This window comes from Phycodurus eques, chromosome 3 (assembly GCF_024500275.1).
Source record: "Phycodurus eques isolate BA_2022a chromosome 3, UOR_Pequ_1.1, whole genome shotgun sequence".
Taxonomy (NCBI): domain Eukaryota; kingdom Metazoa; phylum Chordata; class Actinopteri; order Syngnathiformes; family Syngnathidae; genus Phycodurus; species Phycodurus eques.
Genome location: NC_084527.1, coordinates 14,448,118 through 14,461,442, shown reverse-complemented (window position 1 = coordinate 14,461,442; position 13,325 = coordinate 14,448,118). Strand labels below are relative to the sequence as shown.

Genomic DNA, 13,325 nt, shown 5'->3' with positions numbered 1-13,325 from the left:
TCCAGTGCAATGACCATTGTGCAAAGGGCGGTGAGACTTCAAGGAGTGTATGCGGTTTAAAGTGACGAGTAGTGCGATCATCTGGGACAATGTTGGTTGTGCAAATGTTACAGATACTCCTCAATCAGTGTGCAAATGGAGCAGATGCTACTCTGGCATGAGTGGCCAGTATATGCAAATAGTGCAGCATGGCGAGACAACTACAGTGAGTGCACGAGTAATACATAATTGGCCCCACAGAAATGTGACAACGAACTCAAGTCAAGAAATTGCCAGCTTGTTGTAATGGAATTATAGGTTAGGTGTTTAAGAACTTGATCGCAAGAGGGAAGAAGCTGTTGGAATGTCTACTAGTTCTAGTTTGCGTTGATCGGTAGCGCCTACCTGAGGGAAGGAGCTGGAAGAGCCGGTGACCGGGGTGCAGACGGTCCGAGAGGATTTTGCACGCCCTTGTCTTAGTTCTGGCAGCGTGCAAGTCCTCAATGGTGGGTAGGGGGGTACCGACAATCCTTTCAGCAGTTTTGATTGTCCGTTGCAGTCGGAGTTTGTCCTTTTTTGTAGCAGCACCAAACCAGACTGTGATGGAAGAACACAGGACTGATTCGATGACCGCTGTGTAGAACTGTCTCAGCAGCTCCGATGGCAGGTCGTGCTTTCTCAGAAGCCGCAGGAAGTACATCCTCTGCTGGGCCTTTTTGAGGACGGAGTTGATGTTGTTCACCCACTTCAGGTCCTGAGAGATTGTAATTCCCAGGAACTTGAAGGTCTCGACGGTTGACACAAGGCAGCTGGACAACGTGAGGGGCAGCTGTGGCGAAGGATGCCTCCTGAAGTCCACGATCATCTCTACCGTCTTGAGCGTGTTCAGCTCCATGTTGTGTCGGCCGCACCACCGCACTTAGCTTGGCGAAGCTGCTTAAGTTTAGCAGTGAACCACGGCTTGTTGTTGTTGAATGTCCGAAATGATTTTGTTGGTACACAAACCTCTTCACAGAAACTGAAATAGGATGTGACAGTGTCCGTATATTCATCCAGGCTGCCAGCTGAATTTTCAAAGACACTCCAGTCTGTGCAGTCTAAACAGCTTTGAAGTTCCATCTTTGCTTCATTGGTCAACTTTTTGACTCTTTTCACTGTAGGCTTCGCACATTTAAGTTCTTGCTTGTACGTCGGTATTAAGTGAATTAAGCAGTGATCAGACGAGCCCAGGGCTGCACGAGGTATAGCACGGTATGCGTTTTTTACCGTAGTGTAGCAGTGGTCTAAAGTATTATTTTCCCTGGTAGGACAGTCGATGTGCTACTTGTATTTAGGGAGTTTGTGGTTGAGTTTAGCTTTGTTAAAGTCCCCGAGAATAATGAGGGGTGAGTCAGGGTGTTTTTTTTCAATTTCGTTGACTTGTTCGGCGAGCGTTAGCAATGCGGCGTTCGTGTTAGCTTGCGGTGTAATATAGACTCCAGCCAGTATAAACGATGCAAACTCACGTTTACAAAAAAAAATAAAAAGTTTACACACCCCTTATTCACATTTTTTCGAGGTGAAGTACAAAACAACTGAGATAATGTGGTTTCACAAGTGTGCACACCCTCTTATCACAGGGGATGTGGTGGAATTAACCACTCACAATCAAACTCATGTAAAATGGTAGTCAGCACACACCTGCCAAAATTTAAAGTACCTCTGATGAATACCATAGTTCAGATGTTCTAGTAGGCTTTTCCTGACATTTGTTTTCAAGTTGAAGAAAAACAGCCCCAAAGCATGATGCTCTCACCGCCATGCTTCACTCTTGGTCTGGTGTTGTTTTGGTGATGAGCAGTGTTGTGTTCACACCAAACATACCTTTTGGAATTATGGCCAAAAGGTTCAACATTGGTTTTCAATCTACTTTTAAAGGGTATAGCTCACATTAATGGGTGAAAACGTTTTGAAATGATTCATCTTGTCTCATGTTGTGATATCCCCAATACGTGGCACTTGAACAGGGTTGTGGAGACTTTTTATATCCACTGTAGAAGATACATTTTCAAGATTTTAAAGGTGGCAACAACATTGGGTACACTTGTTTAATAATATAAAATCGTGTGGAAGAGCTGTATCCAAAATTCTGCCTTTACAGAGATAATTTTATGTTTTTTTAAACTATTATAGTTTTAATTCAACAATATGCTTATTATTAGTATTACAAGATGAAGTTTAGTGTTGTACAACTGCACTACTTCATGAATAAAACTGAGCCTAATAGTTTGACTCATGTGCAGCTAAATGAAGTATGTTTGTTTGATTTTTGCCTAAAGCAAACTGCAGCAATCTTAAAAATAGCTATTACAAGTTGTAATCAGGATTTAAAACTTAAAATTAAATTTTTAATGAAGGCACCAGTGGTAATTGCGTATTATATATTGGCAAAGAGGACATTACAAAATGTATACAGATTGTACCATTAAGCTTTCCTCACCATTCTTCCACTCGCTGTAGGCGGTGACCGAGAAGTGCACACCATTGACGGTGGTGAAATTTCGTCTCGCCAGAGCTCTCCCTCCAGTGTCGTGGTTCTCATGTTCCCTGACGTCCTCCGAGCATGACGTGTTACCGCCGCCCACCACGGAGACCAAAGCCCATGCCTGCCTGGATAGTTAAGGGAGAGGAGGATGAATTGCTTTATTCTGTTTTAGAAGAAATGTCATGTCATCATGTATGACGACAACAAATTTACTTTTTGAATGTAGGAAAGTGGTACACACATCTGAGTCCTGGCTGTTGAGTACAATGTGGCTATGTCAACAAAAAGCTGACAATAATACTAAGCCACATACAGTCCCCAGCTTTCTGGTCTTCATTTTTGCTTGACAGCAAATGCAGTTTTCACAGGTGAAACCCAAAGCCAAAAACAAGCACTAGCTAATGTTTAAGCAATCAATCCAATAGGCAACACCTGAGCAACTATAAACACCCATCAGTCACATGTTCCAATACTTTTGTTCACTTGGAAAGTGGGTGGCTTCAAACAAAAGGTGCTCTGTCCTGAGTTGTTCAACACACATAGATTTAAATACAATGAAATATAAGCGGGAATTTTGAACTTTTGTTTCATATTCATCTTTTGATCTGAAACCCAAATGTCTGCAGTATACAACAAAAACAAAGGAATTGACCTTGCTGTTCCAATACTTTTGGAGGGGACTGTAACAGCACTTTTTTGACATCAGATACTTGCTGTCTGCCTCGAGTCCCCCGCAGTTCTTTTATGCAAATTGGTGAACGGGTCAATTGTTAAGGCTAAATCAACAATAGGTCAACAACAAAAATAACACAACAAAATGTCCACCATTGCATTTGTCACACGTCCTTTTACATAAAGGTAAAAACAGAGTGTTGTTTTTGTTACTACCAGCCGGTGGTTAACCTCTTTTAACACTTGACATAAATGTATGACAGTTCGCAATGCTCAATCTGTGGAACAGATTATTATCCTTTACATGAGTTCCATGATTTACATCCATCCATCCATTTTCTGAGCCGCTTCTCCTCACTAGGGTCGCGGGCGTGCTGGAGCTTATCCCAGCTGTCATCGGGCAGGAGGCGGGGTACACCCTGAACTGGTTGCCAGCCAATCGCAGGGCACATACAAACAAACAACCATTCGCACTCACATTCACACTTACGGGCAATTTAGAGTCTCCAATTCATGCATGTTTTTGGGATGTGGGAGGAAACCGGAGTGCCCGGAGAAAACCCACGCAGGCACGGGGAGAACATGCAAACTCCACACAGGCGGGACCGGGGATTGAACCCGGGTCCTCAGAACTGTGAGGCTGACGCTCTAACCAGTCGGCCACCGTGCCGCCCCATGATTTACAATGATTTGAAAATTCCAGAGCTGAGAGTGTGTTTAACCTTAGATCCACTGTGTCACACAATAATTAAAAGATTATTTAAAAGAATGCTGGAATTATTTTCAGTGAAAGAGTGTGTAATAGATTGATGGTAACTGTCAAATTCGAAGTTCAAAATTGAATGTTCGTTGGATAATTGTTTAAAATACACAAAGATGAAATCCTCTGAGTGGTTGAGCCCAAAGTGTGTGGATGCTGAAAGGCATTGGCCTTGTGTTATGGCCTTGTCCTGAATTTCAAATGTCATAATTATTTTATTTTTGTCCTGATTCCAAATGAGTTTTAAGACTTTGGAATTTACGGAGATAATATGTCATAACTCACAAACACGCCTTAACAGAACCACCATCTAGAGAACTGTCCCTGAACTATTAAAATTCAGATTTGATTCCATTCCAAGTTCTCCATTAAAAAAAGGCACACACTCCACAGTAGTAACCTTCACAGAATAGTAAAATTATCTTTTTAATGATGAAAGTGGTACAGTGCGCCCAGTGGATACACAAACCGGATCCATCTGGGGAACCACACTCTTCTGTTATGTGTGTGTGTGTGGGGGTGGGGGGGGGGGGGGGGGGGGGGGGAAATAACCTTTCACCTTGCACCCAGTGCGAAAACTGACAAAAGCACAAGCAGGAAGCACAGAGAGAGCGTAAAGGCGCACTTTTCCCTTCAGCCTCGGCCACCGCTTGATCTTCACAGCCTTTAAACAACGTCATTATTGCTGGGTGTGTGACAGTGTGTAAGTGCTCTCCTGAGAGACAAAAACATTAAATACAAAGGATCTACTAATGAATGGTCCGCTTCAGTTTCCAAAACATTTTTTGTCCCAAACATACAGGTTTTGTAAATATTTTTCAGCAATCTTATGTTGGAATACTGAGCTGAAGTCCATTATTTGGTTGAAATGGCTCTAAAGTCAGGCACATTAATGGCTGACACACCGTGATGACCCTCCATTCATTTGGAGAATGCTGCTGCACAAGCTGGATAGTTGATTGTGTTAAGATTAGCATGTGTCTGACGTGTTGCCATAACAGTCCCCTACTATTTGTGCAAGTGTTCATTGTCCCACTCAGTTCTATGGATTTAACACCTGAAATACAGTATGTTTCAAATTGAGTGAGACATTGAACTGGACACTAGCTAATATATGTCACCTGTAGGTCTCCTATCAGGCAAATCCACAGAGAGCTAAGACTAAATCCCTCCAATAAATAGTGAAAGATTAGAAGAGTGTGCACGAAGGCAGTTGTGTACACACACACATGGGGCTCTATCATCTGAACCACTTGAAGCACTGTGTTGTGGATTTGAGTGGATTTCTGTGAAGACCTCTGTGCTGGCTTGGTACCCTGAGGTGAAACGTGACACTTGAGAATCTGGCTTAGTGCTCGACTTGTCTACCAAGCAAGGACCGAGCCGGACCCGGCTAGAAATAAATCCAGAGCTCGCATTGGAAGAAACTTTTACTGTATGTTCATGGGTGCAGTATAGACCAGTGATTCTCAACCAGTGTGACAGAGCACATTAGTGTGCCGTGAGCACTCTTCAGGTGTGCTGTGGGAAATTATAAAATTGTACTTAATTGTTGACTGCGATTGGCTGGCAACCAGTTCAGGGTGTATCCCATCTCCTGCCCGATGATAGCTGGGATAGGCTCCAGCATACCTACGACCCTAGTGAGGAGAAGCGGTAAAGAAAATGGATGGATGGACTTAATTCTATTTATGTCAGTGAGGCATAGTGACAGACAAATAAATAAACAAATAAATGCTCTTCTATTAGATGGCAAAGTACATACAGTAATTAATGTATCCACTTTTTGTGAGATTTTTGTTTTTTGGTCTGCCGTAGGATTTTTCCATTGTAAAATATGTGCATTAGTTCCATAAAGGTTGGAAATCAGTGGTGTAGACACACAAGGCCCAATCGAGCAATTCAACATTCTGCAAAAACATTTTTGTCTTGAAGAAATAGTAGTGATAGACACTACATTTCCTGAAGAGTCTTTTTTTTTTTTGTACAAATGCTGGAAACATTAGGACCATCACCTTGTTATCTGGTGTGTGCTTCCTTTCCCGGCAGAGAGCACAAATCCAGAGAAAACAGGAAGAGAAATACCATGGAACGATTCAAGGCAGAATCCCAAATGGGAATGTAAGAGAGCGTATTATTCTAGACAGTAAAGACCTATGGAACAAAGACATGTTACTGGTAGTCTATGTGAAGAGGTCTCAAAAGGTGAGAGGGCTTCAATGTAGTAGTTCAAACAAACTCATTTCAGTCCCAAAGGACCAATAAAAAACAAAACCCTCCCAATGACACACAACAAAAGCACATCACAAATGTTTTACATGTGGCACTGAAGGTCGACGTGTTATTTTTTCCAAGCTGAGCCTTTCCCACCTGCTTCTTTTTCTGCTTCGGGATAGACAGCTACTTGATTGCTCACAAGGAAAACTAACATTCCAAATTTGTACCACCTGAAACTGTTAAAACCATTTCGTACTGAACGCATCGGTCGGCTGGAGACACGCAAACAGACAAATACAAATATGAATGAAGGCTTCCCTGCCCTCATTTTGGGCATGAGGCGCTTGGTCACTGTAACTCGACAAATTTTAACAGAGAGGAAACTGAGGTGAGCAAGAAAACGGATCGCTGTAGCAAAGTTGAGACTGTGGGCGTATAACACTGCAGCATGTACAACTAAGGCCCAGCAAAAGGTAAACTATTCGGGTACTTGGGCGAGACCCTCTTTCATGTCTACCAATTGAAAAACATACTTAAATATATTCATCAGTGGCAGTAATCAGTTGGATTCTAGTTGACATATCCACGACAATGGAATGAATTAGCTGTGATGGTAAGTCCCCCACAGCCAATTAAGTACAAGTACAACAGGCTTCCTCACCTGTACTTGAGATTGTAGACATGACTGCTGCCAAGCGTCTCTTCAAGGGCCTTCTTGGTTTCGTCCAGAAGACTTTTGACGGCAGAGTCTCCGACGGCGAGTGTGACTATGCGACCCGCCGGCAGGGACCGGAGCAGCTGGGTGAGCCTGCGACTGTCATTGCGGGATTCGTGGGTGTCGTAACGTTCCCTGAGTAGGATGTCTGCTGTGTCCTGATCCACCACGCGCAGGTTGATGCCTCTGCTGAAGTTGCGCTGGAAGGCATCGCCTCCCGTGGTTAGGCCAGAGGCAGGCACGCTTTTGGTTAACAGAGACCAGGAGACTCTCTCTGTGCCATGGAGCTCCAGAGTTCCACCACTCATGACACCGATAAACTTCCCGCCAAGACCGGGTACATTGCTGTCTTTGCTGTCAGAGCGCCCCGTGAGGGCGATGGCAGCGTGGGAACGGTAGCGACATTTGGACCCGCCAATGTGAAGGCCACCGCCATTTTCAATGAGGATATGTCGTGTTCTTAAGGATATGTTCTTAGAGCCGTCAGTGTTGTCTGCAAAGACTACACGACCTGTGAGAAGACAGTAAATTGGAATGTGGAGTTTAACTAAACGACAGCACTAACAGTCACAACATTCAGTATACCTGCAAAATTATATCTAATACAAATCTGGATAAAAGTAGTCCAGAGCGCGAGAGCAAGATAGCGAGAGAGCGAAAGAGAGAGAGAGAGAGAGATAGAGAGAGAGAGAGAGAGAGACCTCTGTTATGGCACAAGGGGTTCTGGCAGCATTTTGTTCAATATGACAACATGTCACTGGCACTAAAACAGATCTCCAGGACATTCAGAAAGAAATTGCCATTCTGCCTATTTACTACACCCATCCCTAGTGAATATGTTAAATTCCATACAATTTTTCAAAATGTTTTATGGTGCCAATCAGAATTGCAGATTGTCTCGTAAAGGCAGATTTGTTAGATACAGATAGATTGTACTGTGTACTTAAGTTGTCCAATAAGTAGGGGTGGGTAAACATATCGGTTCATCAATGCATTGCAACTTTTCTTTTCGCACTTTAAAATGTATTCAGCAAATCTACTGATTCGGTTCACCTCCTGGCCACTGTGAGGCGCTGTGTGTGTGTGTGTGTGGTACACAATGGCTACTCAAGCAAACAGCGGCTGCTGCAGCAACAGCGTGAAGCTGACGTTTAGATCTGACGTTATGGGATTGTTTTGGATTCCTCTGTAAATCCCGAACACAAAATGGACAGAAGACAGTCCAACCATGATACGCAATTCCAACACGAAAAGACGCCAGAAGTCCCCGTCCTGGAACTCTACACAGAGTTAAGACAACGGTTTTGGACTCATTGAAGTCGAAAGAAAGAGCGACTAACCCTTACGTACGTAACTATCATTTGTCGTTTCATTTCTAATGAGTGGGAATTTGTGTCAGATGTTCTGCAGACTTGAGCCCCCTACAGAGAAGCCACACAAGGAGGGAGCAATATAGCAAACTTGTCAACAGATGCAATAAATTAATGGCGTTTGATGAAGAAAGTACCAGTACTGGCATGTCACACAATGCCTCAAACATGCTACTTCATAAGGTATTATTCAAATACCCTGCAAATAATAATAGTAACCCTAATAAGTGAAGAAATACTGTTTATAAGTATACATGCACGTTACGTTTGCTAGATTTCTTACCTCCTGATTGGATGGCAAGTGAGCGGAAAGTAGCCGAAGAGTCCAATCGAAAAAAATCTCCCCTCCTGACAACCATGGCCTTCTCCGGCTGGTGGCCTGGGTTCCAGTTACTCAGGGAGGGGTTGTGATCGGGACAGTTCTCTGCAAAGATGACCAGTAAGAAATCCAAAAGGATTCAGCATAAAGGATAAGGCTGTACATGAACTCATTAAGGCATAGTTCAGATGGTAACCTGGTTGTCTCCTAACCTGAAAGTTGTAGGTTCGAGTCATAATGTTAAAATGGCTTACAATAATACTAAATATACTTTTAGGAATAAAGCCTCTGTCTCGTTCCTGATGAACACCTAGGTCTACTATGAAACTGTATTTTAATGTTGTTCAGTATGGTGGGACTGAGAGTTAACACATTCACTGCCATTGACGGCTTTAGAAGTCAAATATCCAGGTTAACTGGGAAGGCTGGCATTAAATTTAAAGTAAGTATTTTTAGAGGTGGTACTTTATGTAAAAAGTTTGAGAACCACTGCTTCAAAGGACATATATCACTTACCGTCTAAAATGTCACCACTAGTGAGACTAAGTACAAGTATGAGGCTGAGGAAGAACGCCCCAATGGACACCCCGAAGCAGATGATAGTGTTCTTTCTCAGCCGGAGGCTATGCGCGCGCTCCCGACGCTGGTTCTCCTCTGACAAGCTGAAAGTGGCTTGTCGCTGCGAAGGCAGGCCATGAGGTTTGACTGGTGGTGGCGGTGGCGCTTTGGCCGGCGGGGGTGAGCGGACCGGAGCCACCCGCCCAGGGACGTAGCCTGGGGAGCGCTGGTGGTTGCCTTTGGGGGGGGCCGCAAAGACCGGGAAGCGGCTCGGACCATCACTTGTCGGCATGGTAGTTACGTCTGCTGATGCCTGCTGCTATCTGAAAGGGGGGGGGGAAACAGAGGGATGGTGAACGAGGGTCAGACAAACAATAGTCATTCAACAATGTCTCAACAAATGAGTCAATGAGGCGCTTTGGAAAAATTTTGAAAAGTGTGCCAAAGAGAAAAAAAAAAAGCATGGAACATTTTTGCAATAGTGTTGCATGCGAACTTAATTTGAGTCACATTTTTGTGTGTGCACTGAATGATCCCATCAGATTGATATTTATTAGTCGGAATAAAAGAGTGACTCAAGTTAGTAATACACAAAGTACTCAGTTTGTCATGGATTTCCATTCCTACGACAGCAATGTAGTGGTAGCCTATCACCAATCTACACTAACACAGAAGTTGTCGTCATTTCAGTAAATATTTGTATGAAAAACACTTTTAAACCATAACTATAAAACGATCAAATGAAAAACAATAAATACGGCAGTAAGTATACATGTCTTCTTGCCATGGAAAAGTATTCATATGCCTAGGGCTGCAGCTATCAAATAATTTTATAATGTTTTTTAGAGTATTATTATTATTATTATTCTACCAATTATCACATTGAGTAATTGGATTATAAAACATGATTATGCATTTATTAAATAACAAAATGTGAATGTGAAATGCAGGTATTATTGTTGTCCACTTGTTGTCACCATCCTCACCTTTCACACTACAATATCTGTGACTTTGACACTCAAAGGTTTTAAAAAGCTGGGGCCTCGCCCGGTGAGTGACGTGGGGGTCAGCAAATGAGAGTGTATAGTTGGCTGTTGTGAGCTCAGTTTAGCGGCTGGCTGTTAAATGGCTGTGTGAATGTGCTTACTATGTGTTTATTTTGTTACAGTTTGCTCAACAAAACAATTAAAAGTGCACCAGCGGTTGTGTCTATTCTTGACCACTTGTGGGGGCATTACAATCCGTTCCAACTAGTGCTGGTACTAGGCTAGATTAAATAAGATAACATCAATACCTTGTGTTGGCGTTCTTAGATGTGCTTTTGTGGTACATTAGTTCTGCTTTGCAAGATAACACATTGCACTTTTTTTATTGTGGAATGATCTCAAACTTTGCATCTTCTCTGTCTTTTGCACAGTCGTTCCTCCTGGTTCGCCACCATCGCACCAAATTATTTATACACAGGGTAATGTGTGTGAGTCTGCAGTAACGTAAATCCGTGTGGAGAAATTATTACTGTGAAGCTTCAAGGCAGAGATTTTGCTGACTTTTTTGTAATCGAATTATGCAAGTTATTCAATGAATCGTTTAAAACCTTCAAACTAGTGCAAACTCATTCACTGTGCTGTCTGCAACCATGCAAACTGAGGACCCCCTGCAAGCAATATGTCAATGTATGGTGAAAGTAGGGGAGAGAAAAAGAAGTCAGACGGAAACGGTGAGGAGGACACTAAAAGAGCTCATAAATGAAAATGAAAAAACACAGGAGGCAAAGAAAAAAAAAAGAAGTCCAAACTAACCAAAACTGACTCAATGGGTCGGGAGATTTGGAACATTCCTTCTATATGTGTGTGACTCACCAACAGATTAACTGATCAGCTGTTAGAAAAGTGCAGTTGTTTGTTTGTAGCGCAGCTCTCAGCTTCTAGCAAACTTGACTGATGTCATGCGCACTGTGATTGCGAGATTACAATCTTGGTGTAGATCGCTGTGATCCCGGCGCCCTCACACTGGTCGTGAGACTTCAATCTTGCTCCACTCTCTCATCTACTAACAGCTTCACACAAACGTGTGCAACAAGAGGGAATAAAACTCTGCACCTCCTGTATGCTGAAATGCCAATGTAAAGGGAGCTCGTGTGTATTTTCATTAGAAAATAATATTTTATTTAGTTACTTATTATTGTATTATTATTATTACTTTGTTACAGCTGTGGTTATTGTTAAAGTGCTCCAGATAAAGTTGAGTTGGGAGTTACTGTACACATACCTGACAGTGAAAACAGGCTGAACTGCTCCTGTTGAGGTGAAAGACCCAACATATCTCAGTATTCATCGCCTTGGACATGACACTGAGCACAATGCACACCCACACACACAAACACCTCGTGGATTTCCTGCTACTGAATATCAAACAGATGTGTGGGACAGACCCTCACACATTCCTCAGTCTTTCAAAAAAAAAATGTTTTTACTTCCAAACTCCTTGTGTTAAAATACTAGTACAGCTGAGCTGAGTCATAAGTTATCTTGCACAGTCGTCAAATGGATAAACACTCAAATAATCTGCAACATCAAAGACAGTTTACTGATCCGTGCACAGTACAGTACTCGGCTCATTCTTGGCAAATGTCTTCATCGCTTACAGAAGCTCAGATGAGAGGCGGCTTCACTTATGATTAAGCAGCAGTACAAATAATCTGATTAACGGTCTTGATTTCACCACATCTTCGTAATTTGAGTCACTAATGTCACCACAAAAAGAGGAATTTAGATAATGTTAGTATTTGGTAGCTTGGCGAACGGTTCTTCACTTTGGACAGTTGGCTGAAAAAGAAAGGATGACACGCACAGACAACAACGGGGAGGGCTAAGAGACTTTCCCTTTCTCGTAGACGTCAGCCAAGAGACAGCGAAGCGTCTGGTTCTTCCTACCCCGCGCACCATATGACACAATCTGACACAATGTGAAGCCTCTCCCGGAGCGGCTCGTGCGTTACCTTCGGTGGTGGTCGGGCTGTGCTGCTCCCGCTCTTGTCCATTCGCTCCGAAAGCCAACTGTTGAGACTGACGAAATAGATTCACCCTCGCCGTGGGCTCTCCGCGTGCCTTTTATCTACACCTTTTCTACACATGGTCGTTTTTTTATGCCTGTTGAGGGGCAGTCGTCCGCCCTCCCCATCCAACGGTCAACCCCCTCAGCCGCCGAAAGGAGGAATGGAGAGGTGCAGGAAGTGACGATGCGTTCAAGGATCGTCGGAGAAGATATGAACTCGCAAATTATGTTAACATTTTACACCACACAGTTGACATACTGTACTTTATGTGTAAGTTGAAAAGTTATACCGTATAATGAAGGCTGTGTATGTGCTCAAATTATTGTTTCTTCGTTTATCTTTTTTTTTAAATAGCCGCGTAATTCGTCTCCCGAGTCCATGAACGTCTCTGGGTGGAGGGGTGGGGCTTTGAAGGCAATGCCACGCTGCCACCTGCTGGAGAAAATACAATAGGACATTATCTTGGGCCTGCTACGAACAGGGGAGTATTGAGTCATTTGAGGGGCCCAAGGAAAGTCTCGTCATGGGGCCCTCCACATCCGTTTATTTAATGTAAAGATTTTAAATTCTAATGTTTACCATCAACTAAAATGTGGATTTTTCCTAAACTTGATAAAAAACCTTAAAATCCTTATTTTACTCACATCTAACGAGTAAATCCTCTCAATGCTTTTACTGTAATTGATAAGAAGATGGGGGCATGCTGAATGAGTGGTTGGCACCTTTTCTCTTTAAAACCTTTTCTCTTTAAAATGACACTTATGCCCACTTAATGAACAGTGTACAGCATCTTGCCATCGTAATGAACATTGTACAGCACCAGACTATGTGATAAATGGTGCCCACTTGACATCCATTGCAGCCTGGTCATCCTGAAAGGGGGATGCCCCCATCTGTGGTCCCTTCTCATAGTCCCCTCCTCCCCCAAATGGGGTATAGAGTTTTTCCTTGCTCGAGTGGGGGCAAAGGGTTTTGTGATTAAGGGCTAGACAAATAAACTTGACTTGACATTGCATGAGAAGGGGAGCCCTCAAAGTGATCATGAGACGATCATATATTTTTATGTTTTAAAGCTTGTGAATATAGCCATATGCTTTGAATAAAAGAAAACTTAAATCAGTTTTTAAGAGACGTTTGGGGCCACAGACAATTGCTT

The 13,325-nt window shown here is 42.9% G+C and overlaps 1 protein-coding gene across 2 annotated transcripts in view; it reads right to left on the bottom strand.

Moving 5' to 3' along the window:
* cemip2 (cell migration inducing hyaluronidase 2) overlaps positions 1-12,312 on the bottom strand; it is a 46,794-nt gene extending 34,482 nt beyond the window's left edge. Inside the window, exons 1-6 of one of the 2 annotated variants that reach the window (XM_061672206.1) lie at positions 12,113-12,312; positions 11,383-11,410; positions 9,073-9,437; positions 8,521-8,661; positions 6,814-7,378; positions 2,459-2,628 (exon numbers count right to left, since the gene is read on the bottom strand). In XM_061672206.1, the coding sequence (XP_061528190.1) occupies positions 2,459-2,628; positions 6,814-7,378; positions 8,521-8,661; positions 9,073-9,406 (1,210 nt within the window). In that variant the 5' untranslated portion in view covers positions 9,407-9,437; positions 11,383-11,410; positions 12,113-12,312. The remainder of the gene's footprint in view (positions 1-2,458; positions 2,629-6,813; positions 7,379-8,520; positions 8,662-9,072; positions 9,438-11,382; positions 11,411-12,112) is intronic. The other variant, XM_061672205.1, reaches the window with a different exon arrangement.
* Between the last annotated feature and the right edge of the window lie 1,013 nt (positions 12,313-13,325).